Source organism: Microtus pennsylvanicus, chromosome 8 (assembly GCF_037038515.1).
Source record: "Microtus pennsylvanicus isolate mMicPen1 chromosome 8, mMicPen1.hap1, whole genome shotgun sequence".
Taxonomy (NCBI): Eukaryota; Metazoa; Chordata; class Mammalia; order Rodentia; family Cricetidae; genus Microtus; species Microtus pennsylvanicus.
Genome location: NC_134586.1, coordinates 104,628,954 through 104,656,753, shown reverse-complemented (window position 1 = coordinate 104,656,753; position 27,800 = coordinate 104,628,954). Strand labels below are relative to the sequence as shown.

The 27,800-nt window shown below is 38.7% G+C and overlaps 1 protein-coding gene across 1 annotated transcript; it reads right to left on the bottom strand.

Moving 5' to 3' along the window:
* On the bottom strand, positions 1 to 23,342 carry LOC142856570 (uncharacterized). The gene is given in 5 exon segments (XM_075984186.1): positions 1 to 3,347; positions 3,349 to 3,818; positions 4,447 to 4,504; positions 4,707 to 4,833; positions 23,262 to 23,342. Coding segments are annotated over 5 exon segments (2,085 nt in total). The 5' UTR covers positions 23,265 to 23,342; the 3' UTR covers positions 1 to 1,920.
* Positions 23,343 to 27,800: the final 4,458 nt, after the last annotated feature.

Sequence of the window (27,800 nt, the reverse complement as noted above, 5' to 3'; positions counted from 1 at the left end):
TTATTGCTAGTGTAGTAGGTTTGAAAACAATTGCAGTAGAGGTTCACTTGAAAATGGCCCAGTAGGTTTTTTGAAACTTTGTTCTCATTAGTAGATATGTATGAGGATGATTAAGAGCTATGGGCTCTTGGTGAGTATCTGTCATAATCTCTTTTGTTCTACATTGGAATTTTTTTTTTTTGGATTTTCGAGACAGGGTTTCTCCATAGCTTTTTGGTTCCTGTCCTAGAACTAGCTCTTGTAGACCAGGCTGGCCTCGAACTCACAGAGATCTGCCTGCCTCTGCCTCCCGAGTGCCAGGATTAAGGGCGTGCGCCACCACTGCCCGGCAACTACATTGGAATTTTTTATTTGTTAATTGTATCTCCACCTCTATGAATATGTTATTTATTTATTTATTTTTGGTTTTTCGAGACAGGGTTTCTCTGTGGTTTTGGAGCCTGTCCTGGAACTAGCTCTGTAGACCAGGCTGGTCTCGAACTCACAGAGATCTGCCTGCTTCTGCCTCCAAAGTGCTGGGATTAAAGGTGTGCGCCACCACTGTCCGGCTGAATATGTTATTTTTTACTCATTTGTGTGTCTCTCTGTGTTTGTGTGTGCACACATATGTGTATGTGTGTGTGTGTTCAATAGTAAGTGTACATGTGATTGTTAGAAGACAGCTTCAGAATATGATACATTATTTCCACCATGTAAGATCCAGGAAGGCCATGCACATAATCACATTTACTGGGAAGAATCATGACTAGCTGATGTAAATCACAGAATATCCGGAACACGCTACCAAAGAGGACAAACACTTTTAAGTTTTATTCATTCTAAACCCTTTGACTATTTTCCCACATTTATTCTAAACATAAAGGTTCTCACAAAGTGAAAAATTTATTGAGTATAGTAGGAACTGTGGATGCTAAAAGATTTTCCACATGGTTATACATGTAAAGTCTGTCTTCAGAGTGAATTCTTTAGAATGGCAGCAGGAACTCTGAAGGCTTTGGACAATACTTAAATGGATCTATGCTTTAGAATTCTTTCCACTGTAAACCTGTGCATGCGGGTTTCAGAAGCTGGATGTGCTGAAGACTTTCCCACATTACAGACACTGTGTGAGATCTTTATGCTTGTTAAAATCACAAGAATAAAGAAATAGTTCATATACCATGTGTACATACAAAAGGTTTCTATCCAGTGTGAATGTTTTTACTCTTGGACCAAGTGAATCTAGTAAAGGCTTTCTGACAATGGTTACACGCATTAGGCTACTGACTAGTGTGAAAAGTTTCAGATCTGTTATGATCACAAGAGCAGCTGAAGGCTTTTCCACAATTCTTATGTGCATAAAGCTTTAATTTCAAGTGAAATATTTTATGCCTGTTAAGGTCAATAGAATGAACAGTTTCCACATCTTTTACACACACAGGGTTTTTCTCAAGTTTGTTTTTTTTCATGCAAATCAGGAGAAGTTGAAGTGTTCAAAGTTTTCCTGTAATGTATACATGCAAAAGTCTTCTCTCCAATTTGAACCCTTTCATGCATGTTCAGCTGAATGGAGTGGATAAATGCTTTTCCACAATGCTTTAATGTATGAGACTTCTCTTTAATGTGAACTCTTTTCATGAGTCTTACAGAACGTGAAATTGGTGAAGGCTTTTTCCACAGTACCTATACGAACAAGGTTTCTATGCAGTGTGACTCCTGCCATGGCTGTTACAACTACTGGGGTTGTTGAATGAATTTCCACAATGCTTACTTACATAAGGCTTTTTCTCCAGTATGAATTATTTCATGGATGTTCAGATGACTACGCCAGAAAAAGGTTTTCCCACAATGCATGCATATATAAGTCCAATGCTTCTCTGTAGTGTGGCTCTTTTCATGTCTGTTATACCTACTGGGTTGTTGAAGATTTTTCCACAATGCTCATGCATAAGGTTTCTCTGCAGTGTGGCTCCTCTCATGCCTGCTACGACTACTGGGGTGGTTGAAGGCTTTTCCACAATGCTTACATGCATAAGGCTTTTTTCCAGTGTGAATTATTTCATGAATATTAAGAAGACTGAGACAAGAAAAGGCTTTTCCACAATGCGTGCATGTATATTGACTCTCAACCCTGTGCATTCTTTCATGAATTCTACAAGCATTGGAATTGGTGAAGGCTTTTCCACAATGCTTACATGCATAAGGTTTCTCTCCAGTGTGAATTCTTTCATGAATGTTTCGATAAGTAGAACTGGTGAACTTTTTTCCACAATGCTTGCAGGCATAAGGTTTCTCTGCAGTGTGGCTCCTTTCATGCCTGCTACGACTACTGGGATTGTTGAAGGCTGTTCCACAATGCTTACATGCATAAGGCTTTTCTCCAGTGTGAATTATCTCATGTGTATTCAGAAGACTGGGACAGGAAAAGGCTTTTCCACAATACTTGCATGTATAATGCCTCTCTGCCGTGTGCATTCTTTCATGAATGCTACAAGTATTGGAATTGGTGAATGCTTTCCCACAATGCTTACATGCATAAGGTTTCTCTCCAGTGTGAATTCTTTCATGAATGTTTTGATAAGTAGAACTGGTGAACTTTTTCCCACAATGCTTGCAGGCATAAATTTTCTCTGCAGTGTGGCTCCTTTCATGTCTGTTTCGACTACTGGGGTGGTTGAAGGCTTTTCCACAATACTTACATACATAAGGCTTTTTTTCAGTGTGAATTATCTCATGTGTATTCAGAAGACTGGGACAGGAAAAGGTTTTCCCACAATACTTGCATGTATAATGCCTCTCTGCCGTGTGCATTCTTTCATGAATGCTACAAGCATTGGAATTGGTGAATGCTTTCCCACAATGCTTACATGCATAAGGTTTCTCTACAGTGTGCATTCTTTCATGAATGTTTCGATAAGAAGAACTGGTAAACATTTTTCCACAATGACTGCAGGCATAAGGTTTCTTTGCAGTGTGGCTTCTCTCATGCCTGTTACGACTACTGGGGTGGTTGAATGCTTTTCCACAATGCTTACATGGATAAGATTTCTCTCCAGTGTGAATTCTTTCATGAATGTTTCGATAAGAAGAACTGGTAAAATTTTTTCCACAGTGCTTGCAAGCATAAGGTTTTTGTCCATTGTAACTGCTTTCATGACTGTTATGATGATTGAATTGGATGAAGGCTTTTCCATAATATATAGAAGCATTTGGCTTCTCTCCTATGTGAGTTACTTTATGTTTCTCAAAACATGCTGCATATTTAAACGTTTTGCCACATTCCCTACAAATGTACCATTTCTTTTCAATATGACTTTTTTCATGGTTGGTAAGATCGCTGGAATCAATGAAGGATTCTTCACTGAGATTACATATGAATTTTCACTTCTTTATGGGTTCCTTCATCATTCTGGTCATATGTGCATCTCATTAAGACATTCTCATTGGGTTTATTTTGAGTATGACTTCTCTCCTGAGGCTGATCAAAACAGAGACTCCTACCGGCTTCATTACACTGTTGAATTTTACTGGGTTTTTCTTCAGGAGAAGCTTCAAGTACTTGAAGTGATTCAGAATAACTGCTATCTTTCCAATGTTTCTGTTGTGTAAAAGCTTTTGCCACAGCTCCCTTAAACAGTGGTGGTTTTCCTCTAGTATTTTTTCTGAGATACCCATGTAAGGATAAATGACCAATAATGTTTCTTACATAAAATGAAGTCTCATGAGCTTTTACTCTGGGTGGCATGTCTTTATTGATCATACTCTCTAGAATAGATTGCTGGTTTTTATCACACTCAGTATAACATTCATATCCATGGTCTTTCTCAATCCCCTGAATTCTGCAAAAAAAAAAATGAGAAAAACAATACTGTAGCCAAGAGAAATATTGGAGGCTGGCCTGTGTGGAACACAACTATACTATCTCAGAGGGAAGAGAATAATGGCATCAATGTCAAGGACAATATGTATGACATGGAAAGAACCTGCCATCTGTGAAGGAGTATTGATTTTACTTCTCTAAGAATTATGAAGAAGCTGTATCACAGGCTTGGAGGTTAAGAACAATTCTTAATCTTTAAGAAAACCAGATTTAATGACAGGGATTCATGAGAAGAATTTTTTTTTTGGTCACAGCAAAAGAAAGCAGACAAAGCACAGTATTGATGCTCAAAGCCTTATAAGTATGAACAGAAACTAAAACCTTTTGCACATGACGGGATGTTTTGTGTAATAATCCATTGGAAACACTTTTTTCTGTCCTCTGTCCCACTTGACATATTTGTAATATTAATAGATTAAAGACATGAAATACACAAATATTGAATGTCACAATACAATGCTCCATTACAAGAATTTGTGTAGACTTGTTTTTTACTTCGGTATATTTGGAGCACTTCACAAATTCTCAATTGTCCTTTGAGTTCTAAATGTATAATATAAATTATTTTCTACTGAATAAAAAATTACCCCATATTCCTGCTGAGATCTTTATAGTCCTCTTCAATATTTTCCTCTAGTGCTTTTTCTAGAAAAAAAATCCAGAGAATACATTATGACACATTCATATTCAACATAAAAATTACTGCAATCTAGTTCTTATGATATGGGTATGCACACTAAATTCACCACATTTTCACTTCAAAAATTCAATACCAACATGATATGCATAAGTATGACACAGTTGTTCACTGACTGGATAAGCAATGGGTATATGTAGTACTTTTTACCTATGGAGATCAGGTTCAAATATGTTTCCTTCATCACATCTCTGTAGAGCTTCTTTTGACTAGAATCCAGCACCGCCCACTCTTCCGAGGTGAAGTTCACTGCCACATCCTCAAATTTTACTGGCTCCTATGAGTACATATATTAATTAGGATGGTTAATTTTCACTGAAAGACCAATAAGATATATAATCATCTTGTATATATATTTCTGAAGAAACCTCTGAGTTATTATATCAATAGGATTTACTGAAGAATATCATGGGATTCATCTTGATTACTTGATGACCCACTGTCTCATTTACTATTTATTAGTGTTTCCTTTATTAGCATCTTCACACTTCTGAATTTTATGAACTGGACTCTTTAATTGTGATATGAAATAAACTGCTTCTGCCTTAGGAAACTTTTCTCATAATAATCTGTGACAGCCGGAGGAAAAGCCTGATAGGTAGAGCAATGCGGAAATCCAAGCAGCGACAGAGGAAGGAAGAAGGTGGAGTCAAGATGATGCCATGAGCTGTTGAAGGAGAAAAACACCAAAACTCTTCTAGTCACCCACATTAATAGAAATGGGTTAATTTAAGATGTAGAGCTAGCTAATAAGAAGGCTCAGCTAATAGGTCAAAGATTATATAATCAATATTAAAGCAGTTATTTCATAAGCAACTGTAGGAGGTAATGATCAGGACCCAGTGGGTGGAGAGAAACTGGTCCAGGGCAATTAGAGGAATGGAGAATATTTGCAACTACATAAGGGTGCCCAATATCTGGCAACATACATCTACATAAAGCCCCAAAAAGCGTTTAAAAAAGTGTTTCTGGACAGGAGTCGAATTGGAGCTTCCTGGTAACTGCATTTTTTTCCAGAGAGCCTCTGTTTACGGGTGGCTTGGAGAGACGCTGTTCCTTTAAGACATGGCATCATGATGATCATGCTCTGTCTGGAATGATTCTGGCTCTTTCAGGAGGTCCTGCTGTGGAGCACTTACGGGGTTTGTGAGCAGTATGCAGCAACATGTTTGCTGGAGCTGGGGTGGCGAACATGGTTTAAAGAACTAGCGGAACCTCCACCATACTGAAAGGCTGAGAGAGGCAGAGTCAACATCCAGGGACTCAGAAACCATACTGCTTACCATGTAAATAAACTAAACAAAGAAAAATCTCCTTGTTAGAAAAGGATTTCAGATACGCAATAGGACAGATTTAGACATAAAACCCCTCTAAAGGAGACATAATGTTTCAAAAATGTGCACAGGCTTCGGTGAGAGAGGACAAATATAGACACGTATAAATAGAAAGTTTTAAAAAATAAAGAATTTGAAGAGAAAGTAAAAATAATATAAAACAAAAAAGTCACATAAAAATGGAAAATACACAGAGTATCTGGATTGTGCATATTATTGTATTTTCTTTGAACTTTTCACTGCAGAGAGACATTTGATTCTAGGGACTGATAAACTATATATATATATATATATATATATATATATATATATATATATATATATGTTAAAAGTATATATGTTAAAAGTATCTTGACTTCCAAATTTGAGTTTAAGGATATGTTACTTTGATAAAGATGTTCTGCTTTTGTTTTCACACATGAAGAGCACCTGTGGATTCCTTCCAGGCCAATGTGTTTTGATGGAACAAGAACCACCCAAAAAAGGTCTTCATGAACCCTAAAAATACTTCACCCAACAACAGCAGGAAGTAGTTTAGAAAAAACAATGTACAGACACCGTAAATGTTTGTTTATAATTGTTTGCTTTCATTTTAAGTGAGTTGATTAGAAGTGGTTAACAGTCACAGTCAATCTCCTTTTTAAAAAGAGGGTGGGGTGGGATATGATATAGAAATGAATACTTTACATTGGTATGGACTTTGGTTTCTCAGTAAAAAATTTAGGTCAATTTTGTTATATTTCTAGTCTTGTTTAAAGTATTAGATTTATAAAGTTCATTTAAAAATGTAATGCATAATTAAAAATTACAGATTAATAGATAGTCATTAACAATAGTCAAACTTGTAATTATGTAAGTTATGTTTCCTAGATATACTGAGATATTTTTCAGTTAGATAATCTCCAACACTTCAAAGTCCTAGAGAATATGGCATTTAAAAGTCTTTAAGAACTTAGACTTTTTCAAAAGTAACACATGTCTGCTTCTGGCAGCACCAATTACTTTGGAGAGGTTGATGGGCACTGAAGAAACCCATTACAGAATTTGCCTTCAATGTGACAAGGCGCTAGCCATTTAAGCAAGAAACTGCTCTTCCCTGGACTGATTTACAGTAGCCTGTATAAATTGGACATGCAGGACCCACATCTGGCAAGGAGACTACCTCCCACCTGAACCCAGCTTCAGGCACTGCCTGAATTCCCAACAAGTCAGGATACCTTTCTCATCAAAGTTGTAGGTATCCTGAATACCTTCCCTTCACAGTTGTAGGTAGGTATTGCCGGACTTTCAGACAAGTCAGGATACCTTTCTCCTCATAGCTGTAGATACTCAGCATACTGGCCCAAAACAGCCACAAGTATAGTCTGGCTTCCTGATAAGTCAGTATACTTTTCTCTCCAGAGCTGTAACACTTGCAGGTATAACCTGATTTCCCAACAGTCAGGATACATTTCTGTCCAGAGATGTAATACTTGCAGCTAACACACAACTCTCTCTGAACAATGAACCTACCAACTTTTGGGCATCCTTCTCAGAACAATGAACTTTATAGGGCTGTATCAATATCTTATTAACAAATTGCAACAATGGCCATCCAGATAGAAACTAAACAGAAAAATAAAGAAACAGATGTTATGACTCAAAAAGATGTAGCAGATATCTATAAATACACAAACACAGAATTTACCTTCTTATAACCCTTCCCCAAAACTGACTATGGAACTGAGTATGTAATCATCTCCAAAACTATGTAATTGGCCATAAAGCAAGTCTCAACAGATATAAAAAATTGAAATAACCCCTGTATATTTTTGAACTACCAAGGATTAAAGCTGGATTTCAACAACAACAGAAAGCCTACAAACTCATGGAAATTCAGCAACTTTCTACTGAGTTACCACTTGATCAAGGAACAAAAAAGATAGAAAGAAGTTAAGGAATTCCTAGAATTCAATGAAAATAAATGGTCAACATACCTAAATTATGGGACACAATGAAAGCTGTACTAAGAATAAAGTTCATAACACTGAGTTCCTTATGCAGAATTTGGAGAGATCTCATACTCAAGACTTAACACATACCAGATTTAACAGCACAAAGCTGTAGGACAAAAGGAAGCATATACATCCAAGAGCAGTAGATGGCATGAAATAACTAAATAGAGGACTGAAATCAATAAAACACAAAGAGAACAATCCCAAAGAACCAATGAAACAAAGAGTTGGTTCATCAAAAAAATAAACAAAATAGATAAACCCTTATCAAAAGTAAAGGCAGAGAGCAAATATCCAAATTAACAAAATCAGAAACAAAAAAAAATACATAACAACAGACTCTGAAGAATTCTGTAGGATCATTAGGTCATATTCAACAAGCTTTACTATATAAAATTGAAAAAAGGAATGAACAAGTTTCTTGATAGATACCACTTATCAAAGTTTAAACAAGATCAGATGAAAAGTGCAAATAGACCAATCCCTCCTAAAGCAATAGTAATCAATAATTTTTTTGATTATTTTATTGCTTTATAAATAATACCATTCAAAATTTCCACTTCCTCCCCTCCTCCCATTTCTCTCCTGCTCTCACACTCACTCTCCCCTCTCCCCCTCCAGGCCTAAGAGAGGGCAGGGTACCCTGCCCTGTAAGAAGTCCAAGGCCCTCCCCCTCCATCCAGGCTTAGGAACGTGTGCATCCAAATAGACTAGCATCCCCCAAAACCAGCACATGTGGTAGAGTCAAATCCCAATGCCATTATCATTGGCTTCTCAGTTGGTCCCAATTGTCAGCCACATTCAGAGAGTCCAGTTTGATCACATGCTTGTTCTGTTCCAGTCTAGCTGGCTTTGGTGAACTCCCATTAGCTCAGGCACCCTGGACCAACCCCTCGCAGTCCTGACTTCCTTGCTCATATTCTCCCTCCTTCTGTTCTTCAACTGGACATTGGGAGCTCAGTCCAGTGCTTCAATGGGGTCTCTGTCTCTAGCTCCATCTGTCGCCAGACGAAGGTTTTATGGTGATATTCAAGATAGTCATCAGGAACACGTCCCACTGGATGGCCAGAAAAGTTTCTCAATAAAAATTTTCAACGAAAAGACTTTCAAGGACAGATGGTTTGAAGGTAAAATTCTACCAGCATTTCAAGGAACAGTTAATACCAATACTCTTCAAATTATTTCACAAACTAGAAACAGAAGGAACATGGCCATTTTTTTCTATGAGCCAACCGTCAGCAAGATGCCAAAACCACACAAATACTCAACAAGAAAAGAGAATTACAGACCATTTTTACTCATGGACATTGACGTGAAAATACTCAATAAAATACTGGCAACCAAATCTAAGAACACATCAAAAAGATCCTCTACCATGATCCAGAGATACACAGATAGTTCAACATAAGAAAATCTGTCAATGTAAGCCTCCATAGAAACAAAATAACTGGAAGAAAAAAACCACATGGTCATCTCATTAGATGCTGAAAATCCTTTGACAAAATCAAAGACCCCTTCACAATGAAAGTCTTGGAGCAATCAGAGATAAAAGGGTCATACTGAAACACAATAAAGAAGTATACAACAAATCAAACAACAGCATCAAATTAAATGAAGATAAACTCAAAGCAACTCTATTCAAGAAAAAGACAAGACTGTCTACTCTATCAATACCTATTCAATATAGTACTTCGAGTTCTAGCAAGGGGATACAAAATAGAATGGAACAAGTTAAAGTACCATTATTTAGAGATGATATGATAGTATATACAAGAGATCCCAAAAAGTCTACTACGGAACTCCTCTGGTGTGGGAGAATAGTCTGTATTCTGTAAATTATATTTTAAATAAATGCTGATTGGTCAGTAGCCAGGCAGGAAGTATAGATGTGACAACCAGACAGGAAGTAGAGGTGGGTGAGTGAGAACAGGAAAATTCTGGGAAGGAGGAAGCCCATTCCTCCCCAGTCCTGTCCAGACATGGAAGAAGCAAGATGTGACCTATCCTGCCGAAAAAGGGGTAGTATAACCAAGCAAGTGAAAGACCTTCATGCCTTTGTAGAAAGAAATCGCAGAAGATATCAGAATATGGCAAGATCTCCCATGCTTTTGAATTAGTAGGATAAACGTAGTAAAAATGGCCACCTTACCAAAAGCAATCTTTAGAGTCAATGCAATCCCCATTAAAGTCCCAACAAAATTCTTTACATACTTTGAAAGAAACATACTCAATTTCCTTTGAATACAAAAGAAAAACAATACCAACAAAAAACTCCAGCATAACTCAAATAATCCCATATTATAAAAAAACTTCTGGAGATATTTTCCTTTATCCAAGTTGGCCTTCTCATCTTCTATGTAATTATTTTAACTATTATTAGTCAGAATTATCTCAAATGCTGTTAATATTTCCTTCAATTAGAGAAGAAAGATCAGAAAGTAAAGGGGAAGTTGCGACCTGTATGGATCCTAGCAGAAGAAGAGCTGCCAACACCATGGATGACTGCCAAGGACAGAAGCAGTTGTGGACTTGAGGAGTATAGGAGTCAAGTGATGTGTGCTGTGGCTAGCAGGACAGAAAAGTTGTGTCCCCTAAGCCCTTTGAAGACTAGACTATCATGCGTGAAGCCCAGATGAAGGACACTGAGGTACAGAATGTGATTAACATTGTTGAATTATGGGTTTGCTTTGAGCTAATGGTACCTGTGCTCTGCATCTTTCGTTTTGAAATAAGAAGTGCATATCGTATACTTGATTTTACAGGAGCCCAGGGAGGAGACATTTTGGATTTAAGGGACACTAAATATTTAAAGTATATATATTTTATTTAAGACTATGGAGATTCCCAAAGTTATACTCTGATTTATATTGTGATAATAACATGAGATCATAGGGACAAACAGGAAAGGAAAAGTTATGGTGTAATAGTGGTGAATCTGTATGTCAAGATCACAAGGAGTCAATTGTGCTGGTTAGGGTTTTGTGCACTTGACACAAGCCACAGTAATTTGAGAAGAGAAAACCTCAACTGCGAAACTGTTTCCATCAGATTTGCCTGTCGGCAATCTGTGGGGTATTTTTTTGATTTGTAATTGATGTGTGAGAACCTAGTCTGCTCTGGGCACGATATATTAGCATATGGGCCTGAGTTCCATGAGAAATGAAACTGAGGATGTGTTGAGGAGCAACCCAGTAAGCAGTGTCCTTCTCTAATTCCTGTCTCAGTCCTGGTGTTTATCTCAGCAATAAAAAGCAAATTTAAAGGACACGGCTTATTGGGTTGCTCCTCAACACATCCTCAGTTGCATTCTGAGCCAGGCGATGGTGGCGCACGCCTTTAATCCCAGCACTCGGGAGGCAGAGGCAGGTGGATCTCTGTGAGTTCTAGACCAGCCTGGTCTACAGAGCTAGTTCCAGGACAGGCTCCAAAGCCACAGAGACACCCCGTCTTGAAACGCCCCCCCCCAAAAAAAAAGCTCTTCTGAGGCTAATGAGGTAACTCAGACGTTTAGAGGACTGATGGTCTTCCAGAGAGACCACGCTTGATTCCCAGCACCACAGGTGGCTCCCAACTGTCTGTAACTGCAACACCAGGGGATGGGGATCTTACACACTCTTTTTCTTTCTTTTTTTAAATATCAACTAAAAGGATTTGTTTCAGCCAGCTGAGACTACACTCAGGTATTTGGGACCTAAGGGAAGCCCCAAGCATTTAGACCAAATCCCACATCCTGTAATCTTGCTCAACAGTGCAGGGGGAGCTTTTGCCCCAGCAGGCAGTTTAACAGTAGCCAAGATAAGCAGTAGCTGGAGGGGGAGGTCTTATACCCTCTTTTGGCCTTCAAAAGAGGTCAAAATGTATTCACATACTACATGAAAGCTGAATACAGACATACATGCAAATAAAGCATGCATGAAGAACAAATAATTCTAAAAACCAAGATAACAACAACACACATCTCTTATAGATAAAGCCCCAAGAAAACATCATAAAAATACATCAAGTACTTCTGAGTAAGTTTTTTTGTAATGAACCACTGAAAAATCTCTTACATAGTTAAATATTGCAGCATATTTTGGTGACATTCAGAAATTACAGAGATGGGATATTCAAATTCTGAATGATCATATACAGTTGCAGTTTCATAAACATCCATGTTCGAATTAATTTATACTGATATATATTTAGATAATATACTAGGTTCTCAGTTGTCTTATCATACTCAAATGCTTGATGAAAATTTCTCTCTCTTGAGTATAAATTACCCCAGATTTCTCCTGAGCCTCTGGTAGTCCTCTTCAATATTTTCTTCATGTGTTTTCTCTAGAAGTAAACCCAAAGAAATCATGACTTAGTCAACATTACAAAAATTTATTACATTCTAAATTTTATGATGTGACCAGGCACATTAACTTCACTCCATGTTCCCTTTCGATATTTCAAACCAAAAGCCACTAAACACATAAGCAGGAAATAGTTGTCTGAATGAATAAGCTAAGGAATCATAGTGTGTTTTACCTATGGAGATCAGGTTTTATAGTTTTCCTTCATCACATCTCTGTAGAGCTTCCTCTGACTAGAATTTAATAAAGTCCATTCATCTGATGTGAAGTTCGCATCCATATTCTCAAAAGTCACGGGCTCCTAAAACAGTGCACATATTAGGATGGGTGGGTTTATCTGACAGGTTGATAGGATGCAGAACCGACTAGCACATGTGCTTCGGAAGACACTTCTAAGTGGTTATGCAGATAAAGGTTAACATGAGGAATTATAGGGATTACATGAGTTAATGTGAGAAAAACCACTCAAGGTGCATGGAAGCAATCTCTGACTTGTATGTAGGATTATATTAGAAGAAGAAAGGAACTGACGAACATATAGCCACACATTGTTAATTGTGCTTATGATTTTGTAGACAGAAGTTTCTGTACCTTGGTCCTTCCGTGTTAAGTCCCAAAGAAACACACAGAGGCTTATATTAATTATAAACTGCTTAGTCTATTAGCTCAGGCTTATTATTAAATAGCTCTTAGAAATCAAATTAAGCATAATTCTTGTCTATGTTGAGCCATGTGGCTTGGTACCTTCTCTCAGTGAGGCATTCTCATCTTACTTCCTCTGTGCCTGGATGGTCTTTAGCTCTCTACCTTACCTCTTCCCAGATTTCTCTTAGTCTGGTGGCCCCCAACTACACTTCCTGCCTAGCTACTGGCTAATCAGCATTTTCTTAAACCAAATGGGTGACAAATCTTTACAGTATACAAAAGGATTATCCCACAGCATGATTGGACCATCTGTTTCACTCTCTAGCTTTAAGGTTACTATCATGATTTACTAAACCCTTCAACCATGAGAAGAAATAAACTTTTACTGCCTTATGTCATTTTTGTCAGGTAGTTTATCACAGCCTTAGGAAAAGGCTAATATAGGAACAGACACAAAGAAGTTGGGCCATTGTTGAAAATAAGCCTGACCAGGTTCTCTAGGCATTTTTAAACTTGTGTGTGCATCTGTTGGAAAATAGTTTTTTTCTTAAAGCACAGAGAAAGAGAGCGAGCGCGAGAGAGATCATCATAGAAGACAAAGCAAATCTGAGCAGACCATTCGGTAGATGCGGTCTAGACAAAAATAATGAAAGAAATGCTTACAGAAGACACATAGATCAGGAAGTCTCAGAGTAGAACAAGGATTCAGTTTTGAAGTAAGATGGAGGTCATTACTTTCTAATTTCTTCAATAACCTAGCTTCATTCTGCCCTGGGACCAGGAACATAAAGGAACTTATGTTTAAAAACAATGAAGTACTTTAGTAAGTGAAAAAGAGTATAAGCAAGCTTAAAATTTTAAGACATGACGTGATGATAAACCAGTTGTAATTGGTATGAAATTAATTCTAGGCCCTGGGAGAATAGCGAGACAGAACAAGAAAAACAACCTGAGACTTTACTTGGGTTTTGCACCCAACACCCTGTGAGTATTCTTTGAACAGTCATCAACTTGTGTATATAACCTTGAACCACATCTGCTATCAGGTTTCATGTTTAAGAAAAATAGCAATGTGTTAGCCCCTCAGACACCTTATTAATCCCTTACATCTATTTAATTGCATTTTGAAACACATCTGGGAACAATGAAAAATGGCCTGAAAGTAATGTGCCATTTTGGGGCACGTGTACCATAAGTCAAACTATGTTTTCAAAATTAGCATCTAAGGAAAGTCTTTTTACCACTTTTCATGTGAATAAGGCATATGATTAAAATCAGAGGCATGATGGGAAAGGGCATATGCAGGGAGCAAGGCTTTCCAAATGTCCCCCTTTCTGTCAAAACGCAGAACCTGCTGTTCATTCTTAGACACCAAATCTATCTTTAAAAGCCCCAGGCAATAATTGGTGACCCAACCCTGTTCATATCCACAGTTTGGATATTTTAGGAAGATTATTGAAAAAGAGTTTCTGTGGGAGCACATTCTGTTCCTTTAGTCAATAGCCTTTAAGGTACCAGCCCACTTGGGCATTGTCTCTTATACTGTAAAAGCAGTGGTAAACATGAGCCTGTTCTCTTGCTTCTGGCTCCTGCTTCTGGCTGCTAGACTCGGTTCCTGTTCACATACAGGACTGTTGTCGAGGATAGTGATCTGTAAATTTTCCCCTTAAATAATAACCCTTTTATTATTCGTAATTCTGAACTGGTGTGGGATTGTTTTGTGACTTACATCATCATCCTGAGCCCAAACATTTGGTTTTAGAACGAGCTGGCTCTATTGTCTGCCACCAGCTCGGAGTGTGCCTGACAAGGCATAAGCCCCCTCCCTCAGCTGACCATGGCCTGTGCATGGAGCCAGAAGTTCATTTGGATATAGACTTTTCACGGAGCGGCGATTTTTCTTGCTGCTGACTAACCGATCAGGGCCTACTACAGGACACACAGGTTGTGATTTCTATTAATAACCTAGCTAGGTTAGTTTTGTAGGTGGCCTGCAACATCTACTGGTAGGTAATGGTTATTGCACCTAATCCAGCTAATTAAACCACAGGTAAAATTTAATATTCTAAACATAGATCATAAGTTGCTAATTTAATAAGGGACAATATGTCAGACAACCTAACTGTCCAAGGTTTGAATATCCTCTTTACTTACACCATGTGTGAGGCTTTACAAGAGTTATATGATGTCCCTTCTACATCACTATTTTTGATTCTAGGGATTAGTCTTGTCCTCAATATTTTTTTTCTTAAAAATATGGTTTGACAATAGGACGAAGAATGAGGTGTTTTTAGAAATGGTAAAGTCTTTACAGACTGATACCAAACTTTTTAAAAAAGAGTTTGGAAATCTGAAGAAGAATATGTCCACTTTAACAAAACTCAGTCAACTGAGATACGTTTAGAAATGGTACAAACTCGTACCAAGCTTCTCAAACACGAGGTTGGGAATCTGAAGGAGGATACAAACAATTTTACTAACAAAACTCGGAAAACTGAGGTACTTTTGGAAATGTTACAGACTGATAGTAATTTATTTAAAGGAAGATTCAGCACTCTGAAGGAGGAAACAGCCAATTTGGCACATAAAACCCAATCAAGGATACTTCCCACTTTCTTTTCTATAAGGTTCAGTGTGCTGGCTTAATGTTGAAGACTTTGATCCATTTAGACTTGAGTTTTGTGCATGGTGATAGATGTGGGACTATTTTCATTCCTCTACATGTTGATATCCAGTTATGCCAGCATCATTGGTTAAATATGCATTCTTTCTTCCATTTGATATTTTTTGCTTCTTTGTCAAAAATCAGGTGTTCGAAGGAGTGTGGATTAATATCCGGGTCTTCTATTCAGTTCCATTGGTCCTCATGTCTGTTCTTATGCCAGTACCAGGCTATTTTCAATATTAAAGCTCTGTAGTAGGGTTTGAAGTCAGGGATTGTGATGTCGTCAGAAGTTCTTTTGTTGTACAGGATTCTTTTGGCTATCTTGGGTTTTTGATTTTCCATATGAAATTGAGTACTATTCTTTCGAAATCTGTGAAAAATTTTGCTGGGATTTTGCTGGGCATTGCATTAAATCTGTAGATTGCTTTCGGTGAGATTGCCAATTTTTACTATGTTAATTCCACCTACCCAAGAGCATGGGAGATCTTTAACTTTCTGGTGTCTTCTTCAATTTCTTTCTTTAAAGATTTAAAGTTCTTGTCATACAAGACTTTTCCTTCTTTGGTTAGAGTTACTTTGAGATATTTTATGCTACTTGTGGCTATTGTGAATGGTGTTGTTTCTCTGAATTTGTTTCGGATCCTTTTATCATCTGTGTACAGGAGGGCTACTGATTTTTTTTTTTGAGTTAATCTTGTATCCTGCTATATTACTGAAAGTGTTTGTAAGTTGTAGGAGATCACTTCCTAAATATAACCCCAGCAGCACAGACACTGAGAGAAACAATTAACAAATGGGACCTGCTGAAACTGAAAAGCTTCTGTAAAGCAAAGGATATGGTCAACAAGACAAAACAACAGCCTACAGAATGGGAAAAGATCTTCACTAACTCTACATCAGACAGAGGTCTGATCCCCAAATTATATAAAGAATTGAAGAAATTGGTCATCAAAAGAACACATAATCCAATAAAAAAAATGGAGTACAGAGCTAAAGAGAGAACTCTCAAAAGAGGAATCTAAAATGGCTGAAAGACACTTAAGGAAATGTTCAACATCCTCAGTAATCAGAGAAATGCAAATCAAAACAACTCTGAGATTCCATCTTACACCTGTAAGAATGGTCAAGATCAAAAACACTAATGATAACTTATGCTGGAAAGGTTATGGGGAAAAGGGAACACTCCTCCATTGCTGGTAGGAATGCAAGCTGGTCCAGCCCGTTTGGATGTCAATGTGGCAATTTCTTTTTTTTTTTTTTTGTTTTGGTTTTTCGAGACAGGGTTTCTCTGTGGTTTTGGAGCCTGTCCTGGAACTAGCTCTTGTAGACCAGGCTGGTCTCGAACTCACAGAGATCCGCCTGCCTCTGCCTCCCGAGTGCTAGGATTAAAGGTGTGCGCCACCACCGCCCGGCAATGTGGCAATTTCTCAGAAAATTAGGAAACAGCCATCCTCAAGACCCAGTAATACCACTTTTTAGTATATATCCAAAGCATGCTTAATCATGCCACAAGGTCATGTGCTCAACTATGTTCATAGCAGCATTGTCTGTCATAACCAGAAGCTGGAAACGACCTAAATGCCCCTGGACTGTAGAACGGATAAGGAAAATGTGTCCAAAGTTGAGACATTATCTCTACTGGACAGACTTCATAACTTGGAATCCTCAATGAGGGCATTAGAGCAGAACACTGGACAGCAGATCCAGACATTACAAAAGGCAATGGTAAGCAAATTTGAAAGGATTGAGCAAATTATTGAATTTGATGACCAGGAACAAAAGGTGAAAAGGCACAATTTAACCTCGTCGATACATAAAAATCTCCAGGATAGCTTCCCCACAGTTCTGCCTGCCTTTCCATTAATAACACCAGAAAAAGTATCTAGCCCAAAGTAACCTAAGGTTGTCAAAGAAAGTACATGGGAGCCCATACGTACGATCAATCTAAAGGAAACTAAACAAGCAATTGTAGCTTATAGACTACATTTGTCTTTGTTAGGGAAATGGTCAAAATGTAGGCTTTCAGTAGCAAAGCAATGCCTCAATATTGGACTCAGTTAATTTCAGCAGGCCTAGAAAGTAGACTGCAATTACTCTGAAAGGGCTTTTTTTTAGGAGGAGGCAAGAATTTTAGAGCAACAAGAAAAAGCAAAAGGACTTGAGATTTCCCTAGATCAAATTCAAGGTGAAGGACTTTACTCTGATCCTCAGGATCAAGCTTGTTATGATGTCCACACCTTGTCCCTATGTAGCACAACAGCTTTAAAGGCTTGGAACAGGATTCAGGAACCAAGGAAAATATTTGAATCATATCTTAGGGTTAAACAGTGTCAGTGAGAACCTTTTAATGACTTTTTGCAAAGACTAACTAGGGCTGTACAAATAGGGGTAACTGACCCAGAAGCTAAACATTTAATTATTGAATCTTTGCCTATGAGAATGTCAAAACAGAGTGCAAAAGGATCCTTGGGCCTTTAAAGATCAGACCAGCACCCATGAATGAATGGATCTTGCATACAATGAAATGTCAAGACACTTGACTATGGTACGGAAGCTTGGGTAGGAGAAGCAATTTCCAATGCTAAGAGAAGACATCAAAATACCAAATGTTTTAATGGTGATAGAATGGAACATCTAAGAAGGGATTCCTAGGAATAATGTCTCCTCTGGGAATGGCAGAAATAGGAGGACTCAGCCTTCAGGTATATGTAGGAGGTGTGGTAAAGGCTGACATTGGACCAATTAATGTAGGTCAATGAAAGATAGACAAGGCAACCTGATAACATCGGGAAATGCAAGGGGGGCCTCTCACAGGCCCCCATGACTAATGTGGCCCAGTCATTCAAATTACTGTGGAGAACGTGTCTCAACAGGAATATTAAAAAGTCCAATGCCTTTAGTAAAAAGCAATACAGGTCTGAATGATAGATTAAATGTGGAGGATGAGTCAGAAACTTCAGTAGGAGAGAGGAAACATATATTCTGGTAGACATCTACAAATGATAAAAGCCCAAAGCTAAGAGTGTGTATAAATGGCATTTTTATTGCAGGCTTACTAGACATGGGTGTGGCTGTATCATTACTCCAGAATCTTGGCTTCCAAATCAGCCTCTTAAAGAGGTAGATGTTCAGTTGCTGGGAATTAGAACCCTATCTTGGGTAAAACAAAGTACAAGATGAGTTGAATGCATAGGGCCAAATGGGCAAATAGAAAGACTATGGCCATATATAGCCAATATTGCAGTGAACTTGTGGGGCTGTGACCTATTACAGCAATGGAATACCCAGATGAACATTCCTGCAGCCCTAAAAACTTACGTTTTTGAGGAAAGTCTTAGAAAATGTTATAGACAATGGACACAAGCCATTCAGGCTGTATAAGAACACAAAGCAATTGATAAACCTTCAGAGGTACCAACAGCCCTGCCTTTAAAATGGTTAACTGAGAAACCAATATGGGTTAAGCAGTGGCATGTAGCTGAGAAAAAGTTGCAGGCTTTAGAACAGCTGGTACAAGAGCAACTAGATGCTTGACATATAGAAGAATCTACCAGCCCTTGGAATTCTCCTGTATTTGTTGTTAAAAAGAAATCTGGAAAATGAAGAAGGTGACAGATCTAAGGGCTATCAACAAGGTTATTCAACCTATGGACACTCTACAATCTGAAATTCCTCTGCTTTCTGTTACCAAAGGGATGGCCTCTCATAGTTATGAATTTAAAGGATTGTTTCTTCACCATACCTTTACAAGAAAAGGATAAGAGAAAAGTTTGCCTTCACAGTGCCTACTTATAATAAAACTCTCAGCCTACTAGGAGATATCAATGGTTTATACTCCCACAGAGAATGAGCAATAGCCCCACCATGTGTCAATACTTTGTCAGTCAGCCATTGGAAATAAGATATAAGCAATTTCCTAAATCTATAATCTACCACTATATGAATGACATTTTGTGATCTGATTCAAATACAGATAATTTAGTAAAGTATGCTTGTCTAAATGGGGATTGTAACTTGATCCTGAAAAGAGTCAAAGAGGAGATTCTGTTAATTACCTAGGTTACAGAATATGTTTACAGAAAATTAGAACACAAAAGGCACAAATTAGGAGAGACCAGTTGCGGGCTCTTAATGGCTTTCAAAGATTATTAGGAGACATTTCTAGTCTATGACTGGCTGTTAGGATAACACCTAAATAATTCATTTAAACAAAAGCTTAGATGGTGATAAAAACTTGAATAGTCCCAGAGAATTAACAGCTGAAGCAGAAAGGAATTGATGATTGTTGAGGAGAAATTACAGGAGGCACATGTGGATAGGGTGAATCCAAATCTTAATTGTATTCTTCTCATATTGCCTTCCAGAATTTCTCCTACAGAAATTTTAATGCAGAGGGATGTTATTATCATAAAATGGATTTTTTTTACCACATAAACCAATTAAAAAATTAAAAACTTGTATAGAAAAGGTCTCTGAATTAATTATAAAAGGTAAACTGAGACTTCATCAATTAGTAGGTATGGACCCAGCAGAGATTATAGTGCCTTTTACTGCTTTAGAAAAAAAAGGTTATTGGAAGACAATGAACCCTGACTAACGGCTTGTGCTAATTTTTGCATGAAAGACTAGTTTAAATGTCTTCTACCATAAAATGTTTTCTATTGACAGTAAGGTAGGAATTAAGATTATTTTTCCCGCCGGGCGGTGGTGGTACACGCCTTTAATCCCAGCACTAGGGAGGCAGAGGCAGGCGGATCTCTGTGAGTTCGAGGCCAGCCTGGTCTACAAGAGCTAGTTCCAGGACAGGAACCAAAAGCTACGGAGAAACCCTGTCTCGAAAAATCCAAAAAAAAAAAAAAGATTATTTTTCCCCCCCGAGACATAGTTTCTCTGTGTAGAACTAACTCTGCGGGAACTCACTATGTAGATAAGGCTGACTTTAAACCCAAAGATCTGCTTGTCTCTGTCTCCCAGAGCTGGGATTAAAGAACTGTACTACTACCACCTAGCAGGAATTAAGACATTAATATTAAGAGCTATTAATAATCAGACATAATGGTGCATGTCTTTAATCCTAGCAATTAGGAGGCAGAGGCAGGTAGATCGAGTCCATTCTGGTTAACATAGTGATTAGGAGAACAGTCAAAGCTACACAGTGAGACACTGTCTCAAAAAGAGAGATATTTCCAGACAAAGATTACCAGGCCAGCTGAGCTGCCTGGAAGAGGTTCAGAACAGCATGTTATGCGGTCTGATCGAATGCAACATAATTCAAACAGCAAGTAAATACAGAAAACTAATATTTATTGTAATCAAGCTGCTGCTGATCGATCAGGGATGCAGAACAGATTTGGGAGCAGAACTGTGACCCTGAAGCAGAATGTTACAGAGCTTTGAAAGCACAAAACACACAAACATCTGTGCCAAGTTACAGTTACATTTTCCACCAATCAGAATCCAGGGAACAGGAGCTTTCTTAGGGATATTTCTTCTCATTGGTTGTCTTACTCCTGTGGCTGGGCAGTTTGCCCAGCATTCATGCCTCAACTTGCCAACCAGGATCTGGGTCACCCAGGAAGGTCTTGGAAAGTTAAACTTCATTGGACATTTATTCAAAATGAAAGTTCTATTCAAACTGGCTTCGGTTTGGTTCCTTCTTACAAACAGAGAAGCCTGGAAAAAGCAGAGACCAGCCAACCTGCTGGGTAAAGGGTCAGACCAGCTGAACTATCAGCAAAGAGCAGTGCCCAACCTGCTGAACTGCCCACAGGCTTGCAAGGCTCTCTAGCTGACTGGCATTCCTGAGCTGTTGCCCATGCTACAGTTGGCTTTGGTAATGCAGCTGTTTTAATTCATTTCTGACCCTGTAATTCCTCACTTATATTTCTGTAATCGCCCCAGTGAACCTCACTGGTTCACCAAGCTGGACTTAGAAGTAGCCATACTTTAGTCTATTGTTAGTTTCCAGTCTGGCTTGAACAGATGACTGGTCACGCCTCCAAAAGAATGTCATCACAAAACAACTACATATAAAGTCACAGATTAATTCAAATTCAGTTTATACTCAGTGACTTCAATACCCAACTCACCAGTCAACTAATGAACTAGGCAAGAAAAAAACAGAGAAAATCTGTAATTAACGGCACAATGAGGTCAGCTGTGGTCTGGTATGCCTTTAACTCCAGCACTCAGAAGCCAGATGCGGGTGGATCTCCATAATCTCAGGTCACCCTGGTCTACACAGCAAGTTTGAGGCCAGCTGCAGCTACATAATTGAGACTGAGTCTCAAAAGGACAATAAACAAACAAGCAAACAGAATGAGTGACACCATGAAACAGATTGACCAGCTAAATACACAAAGGAATTCCACTCAAACACAGGAGAATACACACACTTTTACGCATCTAATGGAAAGTCTCTATATGAGGATACAAAGCAAGTTTCCACAAATAGAGGAAACCTAAAACAATGTCTTGTATTCTAGCTCATCACAATGCAATAGGACTGAAAGCCAATAGCAACAGAAATTTCAGAAAATCTACAAACTCATAGAAATTAAATAACACACTACTGAATGATGAATGTGTCAATGAAGAAATAAGGAGATCAAGTATTTCCTTATATTAAATGAAAATGAAGCCATGATGTGAGAAGACGGATAAAATACAATGAAGACAGTACTAAGAAGTTCATTTATAACTCATTTTCCTATCCTAAAAAAAAGTATACGAGAGGTTGGATGGTGGTGGTGCACACCTTTAATCTCAGCACTGGGGAGGCAGAGGTCAGCCTGGTCTAGAGTTGATTTTCAGGGCAGCCAGGTGTACACAGAGAAACCATGTCTTGGAAAAAAACCAACAAAACAAACAACCAAACCAAAGACAATAACAACAACAGCAAAATCACACAAGAGGGATTCTCTCCCTCCCCTCCAAGGTCTTCCCTGTGGAGGTCTCAGAGCATGTCCTACTGAAAACATCCTATTTGATGCTGATGTTTTCTGTACTGATCAGGAAAGTCTTCATAACACTAGCTTTGAAATACATGCACACACACACACACACACACACACACACACACACATGAGCATACTAAACAAAATATAAGTGGTAGTGTTTGCTTAATATGCAGAGACTCCCACCTTCTGTTTCCTCCAAAGCACCATATTAAACCAAGAGTGCTGCTGACTCAGTTTTTGCAAGCCCAAAACTTGGGAGATGAACCGAGGATCACAACTTCAAGGTCATCGACAGCTACTATGGAGCTCCAGGACAGAAAAACCGAAAAATAAAAAATAAAATAAAAATAATCTCACAAAAGGCCTCTTCTGCTTGGAGAAGCAGTCTCGAGCAAAACCAATACAACACCAAAGCGATTACAGAAAACGATAAAAACAGGTCGGAAACGAGTGTGCCAGGGCAGACAGGCAGCAACGTTCACCACCTCTCTGCACAGTCCCTTCTCTGCACAGTCCGAACTCCCGTCTCCAGCCCTGCATGCTGCATCGTCAGCGGAGGCGGAGGCGCACCGCGGATTCCCCATGACAGGCTGGGGACTGGGATGAAGCCATCACTGCAGCAACAGGACAGGAGCGGACTGCACAGCCGGCTGCCGGCTCCGCCTGTGCCAGACTCCACCCCTGAGTCTGCTGCACAGCGCCAGGGACCGTCCGGTCGGCGGCGCCAGGCTGCACCAACGACTCCAGGAGCCACCGCGCACTCACCATGTCCTGCTCCGGACGCGTGCAGAGGTCCTCTGGGAGGGGCCTGCCGTCAGAATAGGTGACACCGACGGAAGCCAGCTGTCACACACCTCACAAAAGCTACATGGGATTCAAAAATGGAGCCAGGGGCGGAAACCGCGGAACATTCTTGTTCCTCATTCGACATTTCCAGCAAGGAAGTAACAGCGTTTCCTATTGGCGAATGCTGATGGACCCGCCTTCTTATTCATGAGTAGCAGGGCCAACATCCTTTCGCAACACGGGGAATAAAACCAACATCCAATGGTAACCCAGGCTTTCCCCCTGGAATACGACTGAGGGATAATTGCACTTAAGGGGAACACCGTTTGAGATTTTAGCGCACAGACTCGCTTCCCATGTACTCAGTGACATCCTACATTTATTCCACATAAAATAGTGCACAGATTGGCTCTGAACAGCCCAGATTCAGTGCCCTTAAAGAAAACCCGGGACCATAACAGGAAGGGCCCCGGGTTAGTGAAAGCAGAGTACGAAGAACAGGGCCAAATGTACCAACTAAAGAATTTGTCAGGAATGCACTTCTTGACTGAGTGCGGGAAAACAGAATTACCCGGAAGCAATCGTCCACGAAGGATAGCGGGTGAGGCGCGGGAACAGATCTTGAAGGGGAGACAGAGACCTTACTTTGCCCAGGGCAAGAAGATAACCCCAGTATCAAGTGTCAATGTATTCTCAGTCTTCAGGACCGCACACTGTGCTGTAAAGGAAGCCTCAAACAGGAACGTTTCCTAGTGATGAGGGACAGATACCAAATATGTTAACCCAGGGAGCATCCTATAAGTTCCTTCTACCATGAAATCGCACCTTCAGCACGTTAACATTCGTAAGATGGGCAAGGGCTTCCGCAATCATATTAAAGTTTTAACCAATATAAACTATCAAATTCGCAAATACTTCTCTAGGGCTCTATTTTCTAAAGTGTGTCATTAAACATGATTGGTTTGCATTGCAATGAGAATCTGAAAAAAAAATCTAAACAGACAAACAAACATAGTTAAATAGCACCATAAACCAAATGGACATAATAGACATCTTCTGAACAATCCACTCAAACTGAAAAGAATATATATTCTTCTCAGTCGCCCATGTTTTTATAAAATCAACCACATATTAAGACATAAATCTCAACAAATATAAAGAAATTGTAGTAACAATCAACATTCTATCTGACCACAAAAGGTTAAATCTGGATATCTTCAGAAATAGAAACTACAGAATGTAAATAAACTCATTGAAATTAAACAGCACACTACTGAGTAATAATAAGAAATAAAAAACTAAAAAACTTAAATTGCATGAAATAAAAATAGTATACATATATAATATATGTGTGTGTGTATACACACATGTACATAAATATATATTAGTGCTAATAACTGAACTAAAAACCCATGGAAGGCAATGGACATATTCCTACGAAGAATGTTTATAGAATTAAGTACCTACACCAAAACATTTGAGCTATCTCAAATTAATAAATAATAATGGACCTGAGGCCTAAGAAAAACAAGCACAAGTAACACCTGAAAGTGACAGATTGGAAGGCATGATAAGAATCAAGGCTGAAAGCCAGGCGATGGTGGCGCACGCCTTTAATCCCAGCACTCGGGAGGCAGAGGCAGGCGGATCTCTGTGAGTTCGAGACCAGCCTGGTCTACAGAGCTAGTTCCAGGACAGGCTCCAAAGCCACAGAGAAACCCTGTCTTGACAAACCAAAAAAAAAAAAAAAAAAAAAAAAAAAAAGAATCAAGGCTGAAATTAGTGACATAGGAACCACATCAATACCAAAATCAGTACAAAGAATCAGTAAAATGATGATTTCGGTCTTTGAAATCATCAACAAGGCTGACAAATTGAACTGCTTACATTTTTTTTGTTTTTGCGTTATTGGTTTTTGCATTTTTCTAGACAGGGTCTCTCTGTGTAGCACCTGTTGTTCTAAAACTCACTCTGTAGAACAAGGTGGCTTCAAACAGTGATCTGCCTTTGTCTCCCAAGTGCTGGGATTATTGGCATGAGCCATGGCTGTCCAGCTGAACTGCTGAGGTGTTTTTTCTTTTGTTTACTTGATACAACCTAGAGTCATCTGGGAAGGGGAAACCTCAATTGAGAAATTTCTTTCAAAAGATTTGCTTGTATGTAAATATATGTGTCATATTTGTTATTAATGGTTAATATGGGAGCTCCCAGTCCATTGTGGGGAGTGCCATCTGTGAGGAGATTGTCATGGTAGGTATAGAAAAAGTAAATAAACATTAATCTCACAGCAAGCCAGTACAAAGCATTCATTTATTAACTTGGCTTCAGTTTTGGCTTACAGGTTCTGCTTTGAGTTCTTACTTTCCTTTCTGCTGTCTTACTTTTCTTTATGATGGACTATATAAGTTGTAATTGAAATAAACAAAAAACAAAAATAAATATGAAAATGACAAATTTGGGACTCAAATCTTATCTCAGAGATGAGGCTCATCTGCAGAATGCAAGATATAAAAGAAAGAACCTTATCCATTGAAGACATAATAGAATAAATTGATATTCAGGTCAAAGAAAATGTTAAATCTAAACTCTCTTGGCATAGAACATCCATGAGACTATATGGAAAACCAGGATAATAAGATAAAAATCAAGGTAAAAGGCACAGAAATAATTTTAAGACACTCAAAGAAGAAGAATTTCTACCCTAAAGAAAGATGCATTTTATCTAAATATTGTGAATTAAAACTGGATATTGTCAAAACCAGAAACAAGGCAAAGTTTACAATTTGGTTACACCATGCCTTCTAGTCATTTTGAGTGAGATTTTTTTCATTTTCTTTCAGGCATGCTGCCAAGTTACAAGTGTGAGCTCTCTCTGATATTCATATAGGCACTTTCTGTTATGAATGTACCTCATTTTCAGTTGTCTATGGTATGTCACCATAATAGTTTTTGTTCCAGTGGTGACTCAAGGAAGGTGTCAGACACCCTGAATTTGAGGCAACAAGCACTTGGAAGACCCAACTCGGTTTCAAGAACAGCAAACACTCTTGACTACAAAATTGTATCTCTGAACCCTAGACAACATTTTGCTATGAATTCTTTTCTTATTCTTGGCTATTCTGACTTGTGAAAGATGAACTGATAAATAGATCTGAGCAATGAACTGTGGCCTCATCCCTAATCCTTGAGTTTTCTTTTCCATTCCTATACCAAGTTCCTGTGCACAAACCCATTTGTAGCTGTCTCCTACATTAAAGTCCTAGTTTACCCAATATGGCATGAGTTTAGAATGTACAGAGCAAATGGAAGGCAGGATTTTTGTGGAAAAGCAGGTGGCGAGTACTGAGTAGCCCTGAATAGATTTGAATTGTCGGAAGACCAGCTTCCTTAAGTTTTTGGCAATAAGGGTTCATACCAGAATTTCTTTAAAGTGTTTTGTTAGATAATGCAGAGAAGACAAAGTGAGAACAGTTCATCACTGAGAGACCTTTATAATAAAAGGGAAAAAACTGTCCAAAGTGAGCATAGTCATAGGCTGCTACCCATGTTGCTTCTTCAGATTTTGTGGTACAGAGAGAGGCAATGTCAAATCTAAGTTTGTGTGGCTGTGTGTTCAGAGGGCAACAGGCTTCTTTGTTGGGACAACTATAATCATCAGAAGTACAGAATGGTGAATGTACATTGGGCTTCTGGATTCCTGAGTAGGAACACTGGAATATTAGCTACATTGGGGATATGCAGAGACCTCAACAGAAAGTTCCCTCGGTCTTATTTGGTCCAGGGGATAGAGTCTGGAACAGCAATGGCCATCCTCAATTACACCTGAAGCGTGCACCCCACAGGCAGCCTTGACGCCCAGATTCCCTACTTTTCTGCCTCACGAAATTCCTTTCTTACAATTTTCAACACTCTTGGGTGAGTACTTGCCATAAAACTGCACCTATACAGATTTTAAAGATCTGGCAAGTTGAGGATGCTGACTGAGTCCATACTGTGCTATCAAGGGACTTCTCCACTATGGGCAACCTACTAGTAGATATCCTCCTGGAAAAAGCGACTCTCAATGCCCCCATAGCCATCAGTGCCAATATCTCTTTAGCTACACTGACCTTACCCTCCTTTAAATTTTGAGACAGTGTTTCTCTGTGTGATCATGGCTGTCCTATAATTAGCTCTGGAGTGGTTTCAAAATCAGATATTTTCCAGTTTCTGCCTCCAAGTGTTGTGATTAAAGGTGTGGACAATGCTGTACTGCTAGGGGTGAACTTCTTAACGACCAAACACTTTCTTTTCAAATTTTTGACTGACATGATTAAACTGTCAACTTTACAGATAAAGCTCAATACTATAGGAACACACTATACTCCAAGCATTAACAAATGATGAGCCATTGGACATAAACTTAAATATTATTGAAATTAATAATATCATAATTGGGCATTATAGCAATCTACATACAGTTTACAAGAACAATAAAGAGTACACATTCTTCTGAGAAGGGCAGTTCATCTTTCTTGA